This window comes from Oryzias latipes, chromosome 3 (assembly GCF_002234675.1).
Source record: "Oryzias latipes chromosome 3, ASM223467v1".
Taxonomy (NCBI): Eukaryota; Metazoa; Chordata; class Actinopteri; order Beloniformes; family Adrianichthyidae; genus Oryzias; species Oryzias latipes.
In genome coordinates, this window is record NC_019861.2 from 25,988,732 (window position 1) to 26,010,852 (window position 22,121).

General features: G+C 37.3%; 1 protein-coding gene across 2 annotated transcripts in view; it reads left to right on the forward strand.

Moving 5' to 3' along the window:
* Positions 1–22,121, forward strand: part of mdga1 (MAM domain containing glycosylphosphatidylinositol anchor 1) — a 190,600-nt gene that overhangs the window by 162,256 nt on the left and 6,223 nt on the right. Inside the window, exons 14-17 of one of the 2 annotated variants that reach the window (XM_023953565.1) lie at positions 359–511; positions 1,095–1,250; positions 6,865–6,998; positions 18,683–18,800. In XM_023953565.1, coding sequence (XP_023809333.1) covers positions 359–511; positions 1,095–1,250; positions 6,865–6,998; positions 18,683–18,800 — 561 coding nt within the window. The remainder of the gene's footprint in view (positions 1–358; positions 512–1,094; positions 1,251–6,864; positions 6,999–18,682; positions 18,801–22,121) is intronic. The other variant, XM_023953566.1, reaches the window with a different exon arrangement.

Sequence of the window (22,121 nt, forward strand, 5' to 3'; positions counted from 1 at the left end):
ATATGTATGTGACTGGCTGTGCAATGCGAAAAATATATTTCCATGTAAAAAAACCTTACTTAATCGTACTGCTGAATTTATTTGCGTCATCCGTTAGAGAATGCAAAGGAGTCCACTTTAAGAGTTCCTATATAGACTGTGCTTGTCTGCCTCCCACATTGTGCCCATTATTTTGTCAGTAATTGCCTGGCAGTTTGATTTGAAGAGCATAACGCTGAGGTCATATACACATTTAATGTTGGCATTCAGGCAAAGTTAAAAAATGTCTGTCTTAACAATGTCAGATATGTAAAATGTCACATATAAAATGTGCACTCCTCCTGCTCTGTCTTTTTTTTTATATTTAAACATGTTCAAGATAAAGTTTGTGGTTTTGAGGATGAGCGGATCTGCGGTTTTACTCAAGACCGGACTGATGTCTTTGATTGGACTAGACAGAATAACCTGACCCAAAATCCCAAAAGATCCACCAATACCGGTCCAGAGACTGACCGGAGCGGAACCAAGGAAGGTAAGAACAGGTTTTAGGGGGACATTAAAGAACATTGTGATGTACAGGAATAAAAGCTACCACCATAGTTTTAGAGATTAGTCATTAAGATGTGTCAAGACTGAATTGTAAAAAAAAAAAAGATAATCAGACTGAAAAAAATCAGAAAACGTAAATGTATCCATTTCACAAACTTGCTGAATCATTTGGGGTAACGGGGACGATGTTACCTATCCCAGCAACTGTTTGCCATAAGGTGGGGGGCTCCCCTGGTAGGTCCACCAAGACATTTTAATAAAAATAAATATGTTCATAGCACTATTAAAAAAGTTGAAGAGAAAAAAATTATACATTTTTTCTCATTTCTTCAAATTTTACATTTTATCATACATGTAATTGTATCTCAGAGCCCCCGAAAGTGTACTTTTGTAATGATTATCACATTTTACAGGATAACCACCGCGTTTAGCATCTAATTGTTTTCAAACAATTCTTATTTTGCCTATTATATGCTTGTGATAAAGTATTTTTCACAGCTGTGTATAATTTGATAAGGTGTCAGTCACTTCAGGTTTGTTTGCTTCTCCGGAATGGCTTGTTGTAGGGTATTACATGTACATCGAAGCATCACGGCCGCGAGCTGAAGGAGACAAAGCCCGACTTCTTTCCCCTCTTTTCAACGTGTCTTCTGTCAAAAGCCCAAAGGGTCCAGTTCCATACTGCGTCTCCTTCTACTATCACATGAAGGGCAAACACATTGGTGAGTGTTATAGACAGGCATGCACATACACACACAAACACACACACAGAAATCCTTCCCTCTGAAATGAAAGCATTCATTCAGGCACAATGTTGCAGTGTGCAGACAAAGCTAAACCTCATTGCTATCGGTATATTTCTGTCAGAGACTGATCTCTGGGCTTGACCCGCTTGTGGAGAGCTTGTCAGACACAACCCTGTAGGTTTTGTGTGTGTAAGCAGAAGAGGTGTGGGATGGAGGGCAGGATGTTAAAAATGGTCTGTTTGCATGTTTCCGTCGTGCCTCGGTGTGGCTGCACTTGTGTGTTTTCAGGTTGGATGAAGGGGGCAGTGGCTGTGTGATTTATAGCAAGGATAAGAAACAATCAGTCATTTGGCAGAGCTGTTCATCATAATATGCTCTGTCAGACAGCCTGAATGCATATTTCGCCGAGTTTACACAGCTGCAAACATGTTAGCACTCACATGGAAGCAAATAGTAAGTCAATGCACAAATGTGAAATTGTATTAATTAAAACACATTAAGTCAAAGACAGAAAGGTTTCAATAAATAAAAACCAATAAAGTGTCCCCTTGCTATATTGTGGTTCTCACAATTTCTCAGAATTTTTTCAGTGCAATTTTGCTTTGTTTTTTTCTTACTACTCAGTGATTCTGTGTTCTACGTCCTGATTAGGTGTATACCTTGTCAATCAATCTCCTCTGTGCATTTTTGCTGTACAGAATGTATTCCGTTTGCCAGAGGAACAAAACAATCTTTGAGACTTTGAGAGTTTAAACAAAAGAGAAAAGAGTGAAAATGTTCATATTTGACTGATATTAATATTATGATGTTAATATTTTGAAAGCCTCAAAACGTCTGTAATCGCACTGCACAGATTTCACCCACCATAGGTTATTTTTAGAACGTAACCCCTGCAATAGACAAGGGAACACTGTATTTTAGATTTCAACGTTATTCATGTCCAGCTTGCATGATGATATTGAAAAATACATTGAAGTTGTGAAGAATATGTAGTTTAAACACAGATATAATAAGAAACTAGTAAATATTTCTTTTAGTCCGCATCCAAATTTGTTGCAAGGGAACTGTGTGTTACAGTTAAAGATCATAAACGAAAACAATAAATATGTATTGTTCATATTGGACAAAAAAATGAAATAAAGTACTACAAAACAAGAAAAACTTACTAAAATCAATTTTTGAGCCTTTAAATCTGTTATAATATTCATTCTTCACAAAAAAAAAACCTAAATAGGTATTTTTGATCCATTCACACATTTCTGGGTATTCCTCTAACAATCTGTTCTCTGACAAGCAGCCCCTCACAACCAACGAAAATGAGTAGGTTTTCACAAGCTGACAGATAAATGAGAACAGCCCCTTCCAGGAAGAGTCTGCACTGCCAGCACCTCCCCCCAGGCTAACACACACACCCACAGGCCGACTCTAGGCTGACGTCATGAAATGGGCGGCCCCCTCGACAGGCGATGCCTCAGAGATTGAGTCATGTCATTTCCGGGTTTAATTTAAAAAATGTTTTTTTGTGTTTGCTAAAGGTAAAATATTATCATATACATGGACATTGTTTACTATAAAAGGCTTAAGAATAGCATGGTATAGGCTCTTTGAAATGCAAATTTGCATTGCTTCCCTTTCGTTTTTTTTTTATGATTTCTTTGCAAACAATTTCATTAAGTAATTTTTTTTTTGGCAACACGTCTTAACTAAGCTCATTTTCATTTACGATAGTTTTTAAAAATGTGTGTTCTTTTAGTAGCAGATTCTTTCCAAAAAACGAAGGCTTCAGAGTGATAAAGGTAATGCGGCTGCACGCCAAACTCCCAATTCTAGCTCTGAAGGAGCATGTGTTTTTTTTTACCAAGTCTACTTGACTGTTAGATTCATCAGTTGTAAGAAGTCAGATGTTAAACTTGAATCACATTCAACTATCAATATTTGTAAATGTTATACTACAAAGCAAGGAAAAGCCTAATACTAAGGAAAAAAGGGGGATATTTAACGTTCTTTTCGAGGCTGGTTAGGTTAATATTTAGAAAGAGTTGAATCAGTGTGCATACATTTTGAGAGAATGGTTCAGAGTGTTTCATTTCAAAGTATAATTTTCACAAAACCAAAGAAGAAGGCAAAACCAAGACTATTTTAAATAGAAAGATTGGTCTCTCCCCATAGATAGGCCAAACTTTATCCCCATTGAGCATCTGTAGAAACTTTCAGGGAAAATATTGGAGCAAGAGTCCATCTTTTACATTTTGTTAAAAGAAAATGATTGCACTTTTAGATCTAAATCAATAAAGCGGTTCAAAGTCTACTGAAAATATGTTATAATTCTAAATGCAAATCTTGTTTTAAGAAAACTGCATGGAATGTTTTTGGCCAGTATGTCCTGTATTTCACTTGGATTTACTGAGTATTCCTCTTGTCAAGATCTTGTTATTTCAGAAAGCTTGGAAAAATCTAAAACAGGAAAATCTTCAAAATGAGATTTTATGCGTATCATGCACAAAAATGAAATGCACTTAAAAATGCGCCTGCTGGAGTTAAAGCAGAACATGCAATCATATTTGCACGTGGCGGGAGAAATTTTCCAATTTTCCTCCTTCAATTTTCATGTTGTCCTGCCAGGCAGCTCCAATGCGATGCTGCTTTGATTGCCTTATCCATGCAGAGTTAACACTCGTGTCAAAGAAAAGGCAAGATGAGAATAAGGTAGAGGGGTCAGGGAGAAGGAAGATGAGATGAGAGAAGTCAGGGCAGGATGAGGGTCAGGGAAAGCTTAGGCTAAAAAAGAACATGCTTCATAATGAGACCCAGACCAAAGAGAACAGGAGGAAAAAGAGGCGAATAAAGTACAGAAACACTCAGTGGTTTAAGAGCAGCCATTACCCTGTAGGTGTTTAGAAGTAGTGAGAGGATGATAATGTACTGTGAATGGTTTTTAAGTGCTTCATTGTAAAGCTTTAAGTGTTAAAAGTACTCTATATGATAAATATGTTTGAATGCATTGATACTATCTTTTGAATTGCTGTATTTTTCCTTCTTTTCCACATATTTGAAGATTGTCTCTTTTGCAATTATTGGTGTGCAAGACAAGTGTTTTTTTTTTTTTTTTTGTTTTTTTTGTCTTAACACAATAACGAAACAAACAAAAAAGGCTTTTTTGAGTTGTTATTTTGCAGAATGTCAAAAATTACTTTATCACCACAAAGTGCACTTTGCCTAAAAGTGCTAAACATATATTCAATGAAACACTTTCACTTTTTAATCAGACAAAGCAAACTAAAAAAAAGATCACAATGTGACATATATATCTGTATATATTACAATATAATTTTGGATGTAAAAACAACAAATTTGTGAACATTTCCTGATGTAACTGGGGACTTTGACTTGACATTACACTTTTAGCACATTCACTGTGACACATTTAGTTCTCTTTGATCCCGACCACCTTTTATCTCCTAGGATAGTCAGCTTCATTTTGGGTGAGGCAAAACAGCAAAGCCAGAAGCATTTTTTCTTACAGATTGTTGGGTTTATTTTTTTCAGTGTTCGTTTGTTTTTCTTGTTGTGTAGACATTCTTGCTCCTTTTGTTTGCTTGTGTTCTAGACTTCTTCCTGTTTTGTTTTTCATGCCTTGCATTTGGATCTCTCACCTGCACACCTACCTGCACCTTTTTCATCTTTAAAGAGCATTTCAATCCACAAAAAGTCTTTTTATTTCACATCTGTCGTAGCATTTTTAGGAGTGACTGCAGTCTTTTACCTATTTTTCTTCTACAAGAAAATCAGGAAAATTACCATATGTGTATATTTTCTCTGTTCTGCCTAAAACTGGAGAGTGTACAATCTAGAAAACATTCAAGCCAAGCCAGACATGCCCAATGTCCGGCATGTTGGCCAAATGTGGCCCCCTTTCAAATTCTACTGTCCCACAGTCTTTTGACATAAAAGTAATAATAAAATCAAAACTTTATTTTAAAACTGGGTGTATGATTTCTTGATTAAAATTGGCTAAGTCACGTTGTAAGCCATAAACCTGTGGCCACAACCGGTGGCTACTTTACCTTCACAGCCTTAAGGGCCAAATGTGAGGAACAGTTTTTTTTTGTTTCAGTGATCAAAGCCATCTTTCTGATAACTATTTGTGTTATTACTAGTATTATTTGTATTCACTTGATTTAAATTTACAAGTTTACAGTGATCATCTAATTGTAAATAATTTAATGTTTACAAAAGTTTTTCTTTTTTTTCTTCCCCAAACAGACTTTTTCTGTATTTTTAGTCTCCAATTAAGAAATTCACAATAATTTTGGTCAGAATGTGTTTCAATTTATTTCTGTTCAATATGAAAACATGAAAAGTATCCCATTCCAAAAGTATTCATTAAATAGGTCATTTGCATTTAATGTTATTATAAGGATGCAAGCTGGATGGAAAGCCTTTACATCATATCTGGACAACTTTGCACAGTTAGGACACCCTTGATGGAAGCATATGTCCATGCTGCACACATATCCATTCTCCAAATTATGAGCACACCCTATAGCACACAGATGCCCCCTGCTTGTCTATTTGTTTAAGAGACTGGTGGTTGGTTAATGTTCCAATTAGGAGCTGGTTGGAGATCGTTAAGAAGATAAATGAATCTCTCACATCTTAGAGAGCTGAGAGAAATAGAGACAAGAGAGAGAGAGTCTCATCCATTGCTCACACAACATATTTCATTAAATCCACACACCACTCGACAGAATAGTGTGTTTTGTGCATATACAAAAGGAAACATGGTTAATTAACACATTCTAGAAATCTTTTTTTTGTGTCCTTTCAACAAGTCCTTCTATTGTCAGCTTTTTTTCTGTCTGGATGGCTGTCGGGGAGAAATCCAAATGTCCTGCATGATGACATGAAAGCATATTGCTAAGAGACAACACAGATTTAATTTCAACTCAAAAGTTTCCTGTATCGTATAAGTTGCTTTTTCCCAGTGGGTTGCTTAACAAAGTGTCATGTCTCTGCTACTATAGTATCAGCTCTCGAATCAATCAGTTAACAGTGATTGTTTTACTTCCACTGTATTTTTGTGGAGAACAACCTGTTTTTGTGCTGATATTGTCCTTTCATTTTAAAACATGGTAAAACTGTGTTTGGTTATATTGCTTTTTGTGCAGAGAACTAGATGCAGAAATTTAAAGAGCTGGTTCCGCCATGTCAACTTTAAATATGTAACATTTGCAGTAACATTTGCCTGAAAATGTCATCGACTGGTGTTGTCATAGTGAATGCATTGCTGATGATTCTGTGATAGCTTAAAATAGACAGATTATTTTTGGGTGGTATATATTAATTTTGCATTCATTTTTTTCTCTTGTTAGATGAATAATTGGAATAGAAACAATTCAAAAATACATATTTTTTTTATTATAAAACAATCAAAGTTTGTAGTAATAGAACTACAGTGTTTTTAATCAGATAATGAGGCAGACTTAGATGTTTGTTGGGTTAATTAAACAAATTGTAGGAGTAAACTGACAGTTCCTTCTATCTTGTGTGCTTGAGTCTGCTTACATGGATGTATGCAATATCTTCACAGGCACACTCAATATATTTCTCAGAATGGGAAGCTTTGCTTCAGCTTTGGATTTACTGAAGTGGACCAAGTCTGGACATCAAGGTCCAGACTGGAAGAGAGCAGACTTTGACATCAGCCCAAGTGGACCCTTCCAGGTAAGGACTTTTTTTCTTCCTACAACAGCAATTATACAAAAATCAGAGCTGAATGAAGTAGGAAATCTGCAGACCTAAACTACCTTCACAAAGATCTTTTTCAGGCGATCAACCAATTTTTTTTTTCATGGCCAATAGTAATTAGTATTGGGTCGGTAGGTAAACTGCAGTAGGTAGTCAAGGCAGTCGTTAACCAATATTTTTAGCCAATATGTATTTGCAGTGAAAGCAAAAATGTCGGCATCATAATCGTGAAAAACTTCCTTCTGCTTCGCAGTAGTCAGCTGAGATGTGCTTTAGGTACAACTGTGCACTCCATAGAGATCAGTATATACAAGAAATTCAACCTCCAGTTATTACTTCCTTAGCTTTTCCTCTCTGCCCAGCGTCATAGGTCTGGTTGGTCTTTGAAGAAGATGACACAAAAATGGTTGCGTCCTTGATATTTGTTCTGCTGCTGCTGCTATTTCTTCTGTATTATTTCTTTCCCTGAAGAAAGATCACCACTTCAGCCTGGAACAAACAGGATTTTTATACACTTACTTTATAAAACTGGAGAATTCCTGAAAGACTTGGGCTTTAAATTCTGCTTTGAGTCAGATGAATGTTTCATACGACATTCTTTGCAGTGACATTTGGGGCTCAAAAGAACTGGAGATAGCCTTTGAATTAGATTTACCAGCAAGACATTCTTTCCAGCTTCAGCGTTACCTCATACACCGAGCTTAGAGATATATCAAATCTCCAAAATCTCTTTAGTGGTGGTAAGATCCCAACGGTCTCTACAGGATGAATATTTTAGTGATTACAAAGCTAAATATATTCCAATTTTTTTGTTGGCTAGTATCTGTCCAATGGGAGACTCTGAGAACATAAATTATTTGAGAGTCTGTCCATCAGAACATGTCATAAACATCAATGTTTGTAGTGCTGCCAGTGCAATACCATTTAACCCCTTCACGTCACTGATTGTTTTCTTTACTGAGGAAAATCTCACTGTGGTATAAATATTGGACAATATTTTAAAGAGACTGCAAACGTGCTGCTCATAGATGATGATGGAGGTTGCAGATGCAGGAGGTTGCAGGTGTGGATGTGTAAGCACACATTCCAAATGTGTGTTAAGCTCCTGGATTAAATATAACACAGCCATACACTTTAACATCAATAAATAAAATTTAAATGATAGTTATTAATGTAAAGAAATATAAGCAATGATATAAATAAAAACCCCAGAATATCTTTACTTGATCTGTTCTGTGAAGACTCTCATTCATCCAGGATGGAAACGTTTTAAAGAAAGGTCATCTGGATTTTGCTTTTCAGGTTGAACATTTTTCACTTTGGATCCAGTCAAGATTAATCTTTTTTTCCCCCAAAAAACTCTTTCGACTTCGTCATCAGTTCATTAAATAGAAGAGAGCGCACGATTATGGCATTTTCAACAAGCTGTGAGTAATGATAAATGAGAACCTCTACCTTATCACTTTTTGCAAAGTTGATTAACAAGTAAGACGAAGAAGAAATCATAAATTATTTGATTTATTTAAAGTTATTTGTAAAGAAAATTATTGGATCAAATTGTTTACGGAAGACTTGTGGTTTACTTTCTGTTATAACTGCAGGTTGAGCTTTTATTGAAGCATAATCCAACATGCTAGTTTAACACACTAATTACGAACTACAGTTTAATTTGACTAATAACTGTTGCATTAAAGTAAAGCTTTGTCATCCTAGACTTGCACTGGTCAAGGATCTTAGTAATTAACCAATTACACCATTGTGAACCGCATTGCAAAAAAGTGAACTAAAAGCATGAATGAAAGTCTGAAGACATGAGTAACAGTCAATAAAATGAATTCTGATGGTTTCTGGTGGTTTTACTAAACCATTATTGTGTATCAGAACTATCCAGAAAATAGCAGTTCACTCTTTGCTTGACTACCGCGACCTAAACTCAATGTCCAGAAAACAGAGCAAAACCGAGCTGACAGGAACAATATTGAATCAAAACTCATCCAAAATGCAAAGATTTTTGAAAACGTTTTGATTTTGATACCGGACTGAATGTCCTATTTGTTTTTCAAGCAACTATTAACCAAAGCTACACAAATTCACAATATAATTAATACACAAAGAAATGCACGTTTATTGCTCATCATTTGAAGGTGATAGGTTTAAATTAAATATATATTTAGTCAATATTTGAAATAAAAGTGCCACGAAACAGAAAAGGGTGTTTGAATTCTGTCTAATTGATGTCTCTTCTGCTTTTTGGCAGCTACTTTTTTGGCAAATGTTCCACTTTTCTCTCAAAATCTCTTTCCTAGCCACTTAAAAGTTTTGAGTTTTTAAAAATGTTTGTGTGCATACTTTGTCCAATCAGCAGAAAAAACAAAAGTAATCATGTTGTACATTTTGTTGATCATTCTCATCACTTTGATTACAGTTTACTGTCTGAAAGTTTATCCAAAGAGTTTTAATGTAAGCCAATTGAACCAATTTTGAGTCTTCAGTTCTTTATAATCATCATTTCCAACACAGGCACTCTAATTTTGTTGAAGTTATTGTTATGCTTAAGTAAAATCTCATGAATTAATGATGTTATTGATTTAAATACGCAGGTAATTATTTTTGAAACATGCATACCTAGCCTCCCATCCCCTGCAGCAATTAGCTTTGACGGGTCAATTAACAGGTTTAGCTATGAGCAAGGGATGCCTGCTAGTTGTTTTGTAATGATTGTAGATACCCTTTGTATGTCCAAAGGGAAAATTGAATTCATGATGAATGTGGATGGAGTGCTTTAGCTGGGGGGCTGCATTTACTCTGTATTAACTGCATGACTCTTTTCTGTTTTAAAACTGGGGATGCAGCATTTTTGGTAGGAAATAGATTAAAAAAGCTATGGCACAACAACTTACATGTTTAATGGAATGCCCATAACATGCTAAACTCTAAATATTAAAAGCATTTTAAATATATTTTTTACATTTCTCAGCAGCTTTTGAAAGCATAATCCCACTTTAGTGAGGGGGGGGGATTAATTGTATCATTACTTACTTTTTGACTCAAGTAAAGTAAAGTAAAGTAACAGGAGTTGTGATATGTTGGGGTAGTTAAGAGAACCTTGTGACTTCATGGACGGGATTATTTTGTCTCTTTTGGCTGCTCCCCTTAGAAGTCTCGAAAGCAAATTATTCAACCCATCTAATCCTATCCTCTGCATCATCCTGACTCAAAACAACTACCCTTATGTCCTCCTTCATTCATGAACCTCCTCTTTGGTCTTCCTTTAGACCTCCTTCCTGGGGACTTCAACCTCAGCATTTTTTTTACCAACATAATCACAGTCCTTTTTCCCTACATCTCCACACTATCTTAATCTGGTGTTACTGCATTTATCTCTAGAACATCTAACACAAGCTGTTCCTCAGATGTATTCATTTTTGATCCAATCCAACCTTGTCACTCCCAAAGACGATATCTTCTGCTATGCTACCTCCAGTTCTGCCCCCTTCTCTTTCTCAGAACTGCTGTCTCCAAACCAACACCATGGCTGCTCATACAGCAGTCTTTTACTCGTTTCATTTCATGCTTGTTTACGCTCTTTTGTCACACATCACACCTGACACATTCCTCCACCCATTTCAACCTGCTTACATACATCTTTTAGCCTCTTCTCTGCACTCTTCAAAACTCTGGTTTTCTGGACTGTTGACGCAAAGTACTTAAAGTCTTCTATCTTCGTTTCCTTTGGTCCCTAAAACTTCACCTTTTTACTTGATTCCCTCTTATTCATACTGTCTTGCTGCAGCTGACCTTCATTCTTCCCTTTTCCAGAGCAATGCATGTTGTCAGGATAAACTTTACTTGATCCTCACTTAACCATGCTACTTCCTGCTTCACAACAGCCACTTCTTCTCCTCTGTGCTCACAAACACCCTCTTCATTCATCAACTCTTCAAAGTTCTCCTTTTATCTTTTAATTACACCTGTGGAACCAGTCAGCACATTTCCATCCATGTCCTTGATCACCCTAACCTGCTGCACATCTTTCCATTCTTGTTTCTCTGACTTGCCAACCAGTACAGATCTACCTCTTCATTCTTTGAATCCAACATGTCATACAAGTCCTCACATACCCTTGATTAGACCTTTGCAACCTATGCCTTTACTTAAGGGTCTACATTTTAGCATTTCAACAAGATGTATTGTGTCTTGACACTGAGAGAAAACAATAGAATATCATAAAATGCATTTAACTGTGATGAGATTAACATCATTAACTAAACAGTAATTGATGTGCTATGTTACGAAATATGGTTTATGAGCAGTGGTGAAAGTAGATTTTTGTTTATGCTGGTACTATACCATCATCAAAGTACAGTTTTAATAGCAATAAATGTAGATTAGGGGTCTAATGATTAATCATTGAATACATTTATTCAACCACAAATATATGTCTGAATCAAGTTGTTTATTGAATCAAATTATTCATTCATTCATTCATTTATTTTCTATTCCGTTTTATCCCTTTCGGGGTCATGGGGCTGCCAGAGCTTATCCCGGCCACTTGTGGGCGAAGGCAGGGGATGTCCTGGACAGGTCGCCAGTCTGTCGCAGGGTAGAATGTCCACAATCACACACCCATTCACTCTCACACTCACACCTATGGACAATTTAGAGTTGCCAATTAACCTATGAAGCATGTTCTTGGATGGTGGGAGGAAATTATACCATTATAAAATTGTTTCAAAATTAAATAAATTGATGATAATTGATCATACCAAAACTCATCAAAACTCATATCAATACCATTTGGATTGAGACATGGTGGGTTTATTTTACTGTAACCTAAAAACAACCAAGTAACATCACAGCGGACAACATATATATGATGACAACAAATAATAATTAAGCCATCATTCCAGTCCAATGTGTAGAAACACTTTGAATTTTGCAAAAATAAATGCCCGTACTATGTGGTAGAATATTCTAATAATGTTCCCTTTGGATTATTTTGATGTGGAAAAACAGCAGTGGGCTGAACCTTATGAAACTAAAATATAAATGGATTTACCGTTCATTCTTGTTTGCTTGTTTGATTGTACACATTTACTTTACATGTGATTATCTTGCAAGAAATACAAGGAATTTCCAACCGACTAACTATTGTTTAGGGAAGCTACAGAATTGGCAGATACCGTGAGGAGGAAGAGGGACGTAGATCACATTTAGTAGCGATGATAAGACATTAAAAACCACAGAAACTGTAAAATTATGAGATAAAGTGCTGCCTGGTTCATGGTCTTAGCGGCATAAGCCTGCAGCTTCTTTTAAATAAGTGTCAAAGCAGTAAAGAGCCGCCACACAGCTGATCTTCCAGCCGATACAGAGTACCTCCGCCAGATCTAATTGTCAATTTCCATGCGGGAACCTCCCAAATGGATAAATAAAGTTGTCTATCTGTCTATATCTATCTATCTATCTACCGGCTTACTTTCAGCCCTGCTTATGAGCAGTAAATACACATTTTTTTAACCTTATGTAACACAATATGCAGACAAATGCAATATGTCATTGGTAACAATTTAATTAACTCATTACCTTTTTAGTTTCACTTATAAGGAACAGAAAAACAAATAATGTAAGAACTATGTGTCACATTTGTATTCAGAATGCATTGTTTAACCCACATACCTGTTCTGTGGATCTCAAATGGAAAGGCTTCTGACCTTTTTAGTAAGTATCATTAAAATGACATAAGAGAAAGAAACAAAAAAAGAGGAGTTTCTAAAAAAAAATGCAATAACCTTCTTTTATCTGAGACACTGGAGTTTGTCAAACTCTGACTTGTCTGGCTAATATTACACAAAAAAGTAAAGGCTGAGAAATCCCAGTTTTTTCCATTTAAACATGACATGAAATTAATGAATAAAGGGAAATAAATCCACCTTGAATTGTGACAGAACACACACAGATTTATAATTTGAAGCTATAGGTTGCCTGCAAGTCTTGTCTGTGGTTGTTTTGAGTGTTTGTGTTATGAACATGCAAAATGTGAGATGCCTCTTTTGAAGCTTTCTAGTCTTTCTTTATGTCTTCAAGCAGAAACTGCAGTTAAGTCAGTAACAGGTTTTGAAAATTATTTTTAGATGTTTTCAGCTGTTTACTAATAAGATTTTGTTAGTTAGGTTTAAACATGAGTATCAAGTTTATGAAAATAGAATTTCAATAGAGGCACAACAAAAATGCAGAAGCATGTCAAGGTGAATGTACTACTTTGTGGACATCTGTGTGTTGTGTTTAGTTCCTGGGTGGCCTGCAGGGAACCAGGCCAACCGACATTTCTGTGCCTCCCTTTACAAAGGGATATTTCAAAAAGTCCCTCCCTTAATCTCTCTTTCTTTCTTTCTTTCTTTCTTTCTTTCTTTCTTTCTTTCTTTCTTTCTTTCTTTCTTTCTTTCTTTCTTTCTTTCTTTCTTTCTTTCTTTCTTTCTTTCTTTCTTTCTTTCTTTCTTTCTTTCTTTCTTTCTTTCACTTTTCTTTGTCACACACAAGCCGCGTTTACATGGGCAAAAGCAATCGGAATGAACGCCTGATCGGAAAGAAAATGCGTCATGTAAACGCGCCGTTCGGAATACTCTGCCCCGGTCAGACTCATTCGGATCAGAATTTCTTTCCGATCGAGATAGGTGGGTTATACCGATCGTTTATCCGATCGTGGAGCATGTAAACGGTCATTCCGATCGTGTGTCACTGCTGCTCTGGTTTACGTCACGCATAGAAGGTGTTTCGCTGTGAGAATGCTTTGGAGCGCATACGGGACCGACCAGCTCTGCGGACGCCCCTTGAAAAGCGCCGCTCCGCTCTCGCCCCGCTGGCTCTCCCCTCTCTTTCACCCCTCACGGGGGAGATTCGGAGGAGGAGCGCTTCGTGCCCCCTGACGCTCACTCGGTCCACTGGCACCCGAGTGAGCAGAGCAGCTGGATTAATAATTTTGTGTCGGGGGGGGGGGCTTTTTTACGTGTGCGTTTTGTTGTTTTGTTATGTGTGGGAGAATTCAGACTGCGAGCCGTCCCGCCGCTCTGGGTTAGCGGCTGCAGGACTCAGGAGGAACCGTGTTCGAACAGAGCTCGGGCCGCTAGCTCACAGAGTGGCTTTGGGGCGGTCTGTGTGAACTTTTCAGAGCAGAAATAAATGTCGCTCAGTCCTTAGAAAGCTGCAGATTGCTGCGTTTCTTGCACGGTCCTGGATTTTGTGTCCATCCATCAGGCTAATGATGTTAGCCCGTGTTAGTCTGTCCTAAGCTTTCGTCCAGCTTAATTCTTCCACAAAAAAAGCACTGACCACACAGATTAAATATAACGATGAGCGAACAGGCAATTCATAATATTCATGACATTAATAAAAGCACGTTTGGAAGATCGTCTCGTATGTTACCGAGCTGCTGCATAAATGTCTGTGGAAGCGGTTTGTTTACAACGGGACCTATATCCTCATCCGGGTGATTTTTACACTACTGCGCATGCCCAAATGATTCATTCCGAACGAGAGTGTGAGCCATGGGAACGTTTGTTCTAATCGGAAAAAAGGTTTTCTGTGCCCATGTGCACGGGTGAATTTTAACCCGACCATTGATCCGATCAAGATATTCTGCCCATGTAACCGCGGCTACAGACTCATTTTCACCTCACTCCGAAGCCTGTATCCCCTGTGGTGATTTGCTAGCACATCAAGGCGAACATTAAAGGTTACAAAGCTTGACAAAACGACACTGTCCCAACTATGTCTTGACACTTGATGACACCATCTTTGATCTTGTAGTCTCTCTCCTTCACACACTCACACGCACACAAAGCCATGTATTTCTTTCTCATGCCCACTCTCTGCGTCACAGTCAACGGAGTCATGGCAATTACTTCCTTCTGGTCCTTCATATACATGTGGAATAGGATGTTTTTATGTGTTATAAAATAGTAAAGTGCACGTCAAATCGAGTTAATCATGTGCATTACTCATACAGTATGCCATTTTTATCAGCTGGCTGTTTAACTTCAATCAGAAGGACTATCATGTTGCTATTTAATTTGATGTTAGTTATACATGTACTCAGTTTATCTTTATAATACATACAAAGATTTTTTTACACAGAAACCTTTTGTTTTTCAGTTCTCATGGCGCAGTGTTATAGCTCAGAGGAGCAGATGTTCTACATTTCTGTGTGTCAAAGCCAATGTGTCTGCCTTTCAATTCCTTTATTATTTTCTCATTTTTTGTAATTATTCAGCAATCTGGTATATTGCTTGATCCAGATGCACTTGCAGGTGTACAAAGGTATGCCTTGTTAAGAGCCATTATGAGTATCTTGTTTTGCACGTGTGAAAACTGGCTCAGCTGGCTGTGGTAATATCTTTAGAAAGATAGGTTTAGGGAAGAAGGCTTTTGGCAAAACCCGCTTTTGATACAATTGCACAGTAACAAAACTCCCAATTTTACTGAAAAACAGTGGAAGAGACAGTTAGTTTATGTCCTTTTAAAGACTTGTATTATTTTACAGCCACAACTCTGCCAGTCTGTTAAAGCTCTCTCACCAAACATGATCCACACATCAAAACCAAAAAACATAGGCACACTATCTTTTGCAGCTGAACTTTGTCATTCCTCATTTGTCATCATAACAGCACCACGTCTTTTTGCTTTCAGTATATATTTATAACCTAGATACATATTCACTTGTCCTGAGAATAGTTTGATTCCTTTGAATTTTGTGTCCTCTACCAGAGGCCTGAGAGCGTGAGGGACCTGCCCAGTATCTTAGCTGTTTCTAAGAACTACTCTTCCAGACAGATATCATGGATAATGTGCCTGGAATGAGCTGGAACTATTTTCGCAGTTTGGGGGTCATGGCTCAGAGTGTTCATATTACCACAAGGACCTCTGTTCCTCCATTTCTTTATCTGTTCATGTTCCTTTTCTCTGATGTTGCTATCACTTGGGATTTCTACATCTATCAATTCTTCCCCTTTTCTCTTTCTAGTTCCTGGGCTCTATTGTTAGCTTGGTCTAGGCACTGGTTGGATTTTCCGATATCAGTGGAACAAACCATGCAGGGATTTTTTCTTTCATGATGGTGCCTGCTCTTCCTGTACTTCCTCTTCTGGGTTAGGACACAAAAATGGTCCGGTATATCATCCAAGGTTGTGAAGTCACCAAGCTCCTGTTGATGCCCCCAAAAGAAGAGAGGATGAGGTCCATCCTGAGTATCTAAATTCATTGAATTTTGTTGGGTTGTCCTGGGAGACGCTCCTTTATAACATGATGTTGTCATCAGAGACAGGACCTCTTGCAGATTGGGCTGATGGTACCACTTTTCAAGAAGGGGAGAGTACACTGTTCACATTTAAGTGTGAAGTGACTGAAATGAGAACTGGAACCTCCAAGCCAAAGGCCATGGTTCTTAACAGTAAAAAGGCGGTTTGCCCTCTCCTGATAGGGCGGTGTCACAAGTGAAGAGGTTTTGGTGTCACGTGTGATGGAAGGATGGAGCGTGAGATTGATCAGCAAATGGGTGCAGTGGCCGCAGACGTGCAGTCCTCTTGTAGTGAAGAGGAAGCTGAGGCAAAGTCTAAAGCTTTCAATTAACTGGTCAATTTATGTACCTACCTTCACCTTGGGCCGTGACCGAAAAGATAAGATTGCAGATACGTTAGTTAAAATTAGTCTCCCCTGTAAGATGGATGGGTGCTCCCATAGAGTTAGGGTGATAATTACTGCTCTTCCACATCTAGAGAAGCAAGTTGAAGTAGTTTATTTCTTTCTAAAATCTTCTGACGACCTCCCTGGGGAGATATTCCAGGCATTGGGGTTCCCTAGCAAAACTAGAGGAAATTTATGTGGAGAGGGAGGTCTGCCAGCTCACTTGTCAGGTTATTCTCTTTAGTGGATAAGATCCAGGTCATTGAACCCAGGCACATTCGAGTCGGGTAAATTTGCATTCACATTAAACACAGGCATGCCCCTTAACCACAGAACGTTGGTATTAACAGATGGATTCTGTAACATGAAGCCAGTCATGCATATTTGCCACCCCTCTGTGCTTGCATGTGCTCACCTTCTTGCTAATCTGAATTGTCAATATTCACATTATTTATACATTTCTTTAAAAAAAAAAAAACCTGTCTCAGCCTTCTGGATTTTTTTCTCACAAAAGCTTGAGTCATCTACCAGAGGCTTGAGGGTCCTGCACTGTATATTAGCTGTTCCTAGAATGCCGCTTTTCTGGACCGAGATGTCTGAGGTCTTTCCAGATATCTGCTGTAGCCACTACTCCAGCATGAGGGTTACTGCCAAAAATGCTCCAATTATCATAAGCACCACTGTCAGCTTCACTTTCCATGCTTTCTCCTATTCTTCCCTGAGTCATTGGTATTTCTTTAGTTTTTCTCTTCAGTTTCTTCTTCTTGATGTTGACATCACTTGGTACTGCCACATCCATTATACCAGCTTTCCTCTGTTCTTTATCCAGTACCACAGTGTCTGGTTGGTTCGCCATTACCATTCTGTCAGTCTGGATCTGAAAGTCCCACAGGATCTTTGCTCTCTCATTAGGAGGTTTGTATTATTCTAGCAGCCACTTGGTTGTGGCCCTCATGTATGCTTTCCTTGCCGGCATCTTACACCCTGCAGTTATGTACTGGATTGTTTCAGGTGCTTCTTTGCACAGCCATTGGTAAGACTTCTTGATATCAGCCACTTCAGTTATGGTCTGTTGGTACATCCAATGCAAGGGTTTGTCCTCCCATGAGGACCTGTCCTCCAGCACTGCATCCTCTGCTCTCCATTGCCTGAGACATTCACTGAGCACACGTCAGTTGGGGTGTAGATAGATAGATAGATAGATAGATAGATAGATAGATAGATAGATAGATAGATAGATAGATAGATAGATAGATAGATAGATAGATAGATAGATAGATAGATAGATAGATAGATAGATAGATAGATAGATAGATAGAGTACGTAAATGTATAGTACGTGAAGTGCAAATTAGTCACAGCCATGATTTCCTTTAAAGCAACCACTTTAAATTTGATGAAGCATCATCTTTTCCATTTTTTATTAGCATTGCCTTGTTTTAAGGAAAGCTTGGTAATAAAAGGAAAATTTAGATAATTCTTGAAAAATGTTTCATGCAAACAACTGAGCAGATTAACTGAGATTTTATGACAGATTGGAAAACAGGCTGGTGAACTTGTCTAATCCTTAGGAAGTTGTATTTATTACTACCGTAAAATTGATGGGGTTCTCCCTAAAAAAAAAATAGTAATTGAGGTTGATATTTCAGAGCAACAAAGGACTCTTTTTGCTATTTTCTTTTCAAATGCCAACCAGACTTTGCTTGGTTTTGATGAGCTGTGTGTTGAGGGCTTTTGGTGCCTTGGTCCACTGCAGTAATTAGGCTGTCAGTCAACACCCAATAGCTGGTGGCTAAAACATCAAAGTTTTATGATGAATATTTTGGTAAACTGTACCTTCTGCAAGATAAAAAAAAAAAAGAAATGAAAGCAATAAAGTACAACATAATTACTTTTTTGGTTATACACTTTTAAGACAATTTCCTGATTATGTTTATTACATATTGTAAAATATGCTTATGTTTGTGTTTCTTTTTAAAACAGATTGTCTTCGAAGGAATTCGAGGGTTAAATTATGAGGGAGATATTGCAATTGACGATGTGTCCATCACCATTGGAAAATGCAAGCGGGAAAACAATCTAGACAATGCAGGTAAGACAGGTAAGAGTGTAAAGGAATGGAATTACAAAATCTGATCAACTAAATTCTCATCTTGACAAATCTAAGTTAAATAAGCCTGGAAAACTGGAAAAAAATGTCAAGATCCTTTCTAATGGAGTTAACAATATTAAGATAAGAGACCTCCAAACAAGGATCAAAACAATGTTATGTGTGAGATGTCAAAAAAGCCGACTTGTATCGGGGATTACAATGTAGCAGTGTGAGAGCTTTAACTGCAAAGCAACAAGTGAGAACAGATTCTTTGAAGTAGTGGACATGAGAGGATAATGTGCATCTTTGCATGTCTGATTACGCTAAAGTCGATATAAAGTTATGTGCAGTTTGGGTTGGATAAAGCATCATAGTTTGTCAATAAAAAAAAAAACTATAACAATTTGATTATTAGAGCTTAGGTTTCAGAAATGTGCAACTTCTAGGCAAAATTTACATTCATGTAAAAAGTTAATTAAATTACAAAAAGGGGAATATGTATGATGAGTCCAGCAGTGGACAGAAACGGAAATAAACTAAGGGTCAAAAACAGAGAGACTGAAGCATGATGAGTAAAGTGTATGTGTGGTTTTAAAAAAGGAACCACAAATGAAAAATAAATTAAGCAAAAGAAGAAAAAAAGCAAAAGACCATGGAAAAAAAAAGTTATTTCAGAAAAAAAAAAAGCATGAAACAAAGGATGTTTATCAGGTGAGCTGTTTTAGAAATATGAAATGAGAAAAACAAATTTCCTAATTTTAAAACTCAAATTTCGGATAAAAATTCACAAGTAAACTCACAACAAGAACAATCCAAAATTGGGGAGGTCATGGAAAAGTGACTTTGTGAAAGACTCAACATTAATGCACAAACCTGAAATGGCACTGCTGCCTCTTTGTCAGGTAACATTTCTGCCAAGAAGAATGAGACGAGGCATGCCAAGCTTGTAATATTAATCACAGGAAGACTCAATGCACTTATTGCTGCCAAATTTGATTTCACTAGGCACTGATGAGAGGTTGTAATACATCCTGTTTTTAATTTGTCTTACATTCAAAAATGTTGATAAAAATGCATTGGGATGAAATGTACCCTGAACAGAATTGTATCATACTAAAAAAAAAAAACATAAATCATATATAATTATAGACATGGTTGGAACATAAATCAGTGGAACTCTTTAAAGAGTTTGAACAATGTCATTTGGTGCTGCATTATGCATCTGTGAGGGGAAAATACATTTAGTCCGTCTGAAAATACCCTCCAAGAGGTGGATTTCTGCATAACTGCTACTGCCAGTCTACGGATTTGGATTATAACAAGTAAATATCAACCAGAAAGAATAACTTTCGGTCATTGCAGGTTTCAGCAGAGATCTTTAAGACCCGTTAAAGAGAAAAGGTAAACTACGGAGCCCGTGTCCTGACATAAAAAAAATAAAATATATGTCGTCCCCACAAATTAATATCTTGTTTCCACAAATTAATATCTTGTTCACACAAAATAATATTCCGTTCCCACAAGATAATATTCTGTTCCCACGAAATACTATTTTGTTCCCTCGAAATAATTAAGTTATGCGAAGGAAATAGTATCTTGTTCCCACAAAATAATACTCCGTTCCCGCATTAATTAATTTGTGCAAACGAAGTAATTATTCACGTCATAAGTCATTCATAAACACGGATTGCTGCTTCGCCTACCGGACATAGCTCCTAGCTTCATAAACACGGATGTGAGCAATAGTTGGATTTACAGCAGATACCTTCACATTTCTGTCTGTGTGTGTCTCATTACATTGCATTGAAGACACGGAAGATGTTTAGAGATCAGATTTGTTTATTTTAAAAAGCTCTACAAAAGCATCATACTCGTTAGCAGTCACTTTTTATCTGAAGGCTAGTAGGCTACATGCTACGTATCCCATCATGCATCACGACTAGCCAATCATTTGTCTTGTTGTTACACTACAGTTATAGGGACACAATGATCGGTCGAAATGCATTATGGGGAAAACGTGATGCACGATGGGACACATAGCATGAAGCTTTCTAACCTTCGGATGCCCGAATGCCGGCAAGACAGGCTAAAGAGCTCTGCGGCGGAGCTAGGTGCTATGTCCGGAGAATCGCTGTGGTGTGGCAAAACAGCAAGCTTGGGCATCCGAAATCTTATGATATTTTTCTTATATTCATTGAGACAATTATAAATTGATCATTCTTGTTTTTCTTTTTCCTTTCTTGAACGTATGTGGGTCTCAGAGACACGGAAGTTACTGCTGAAAGCGGCTTTTGTGGCCGGCCGGAGAGCATATCCGTGTTTATGAATGAATTATGACGTAAACAATGATTTCGTTCGCACAAATTAATTATTTAAAGGGAATGAAATAGTATTTAGTGAGGACGGCATATTATCTTGTGGGAATGGAATATTATTTCGTGCGAACAAGACATAAATTTGTGGGAACGAGATATATTTCATTTTTTTTTTTTTAACTTGTCCTGTCCAACAGCTAGGCAGACAGATGAGAGCTGAGGGCCTCTTGGGTTGGACATATTTTACTTTAACAGGAGGGGTTATTAATCTTCAGACAAACCAAAGGTATGTCTGAATAAACCCCTTTTGTAATTGAGGCCAAACTTTATTAATTTCAAACATGTCTGAAAATCTTTGGTGTTGGACCGGACGGAAAAGGAAAGAGGGGAAGAAGAGAGAGGGACGTTAGAGAGAGGGGGGGATATTTCATTTTTTTAATGTCAGGACACAGGCTCAGTAGTAGACATTTACATCTAGGTGTAAAAAATATTCCCTAATGTTTATGTAGGCCCTCTGATCTGGTTGAATCCATACATGAGGGTAAAGAAGATTATTATAAACAAAGCCAGCGATAACATTGAATAATACTTAATATACAAATTTATAAAATCTGCATATACTTACTTTGACTTTTGGGTTTTGTGATGCACATTGGGAATCATAAAAAATCATGTTAAATTTGACCTTACCACAAGAGTTGTATGAATAACCTGTTGGATCTGTGCTTTGTAAGAACATTATGGAACAAGGATTTTACTTTAAAATCAAAAAAATTGTTGAGGAGTCTAAATTCAAAACTGTGTTATTTTTAAGGGCCTATATCGTGATTTTCTTAAGCCTTTTAGAGTAATTTATCTATCCATATAAGATAGTAAATTTTGAAACACTAAAGAACAATTACTTTGATTACATTCTTTACTTACTCAGAAGTAAGACTCTGAGGTACCGCCTTTCGCTCCTTGTGGGTGCCGCCCATTTAATGACATCATGTTGAGTCTCAGCAGCGTGTCTGCG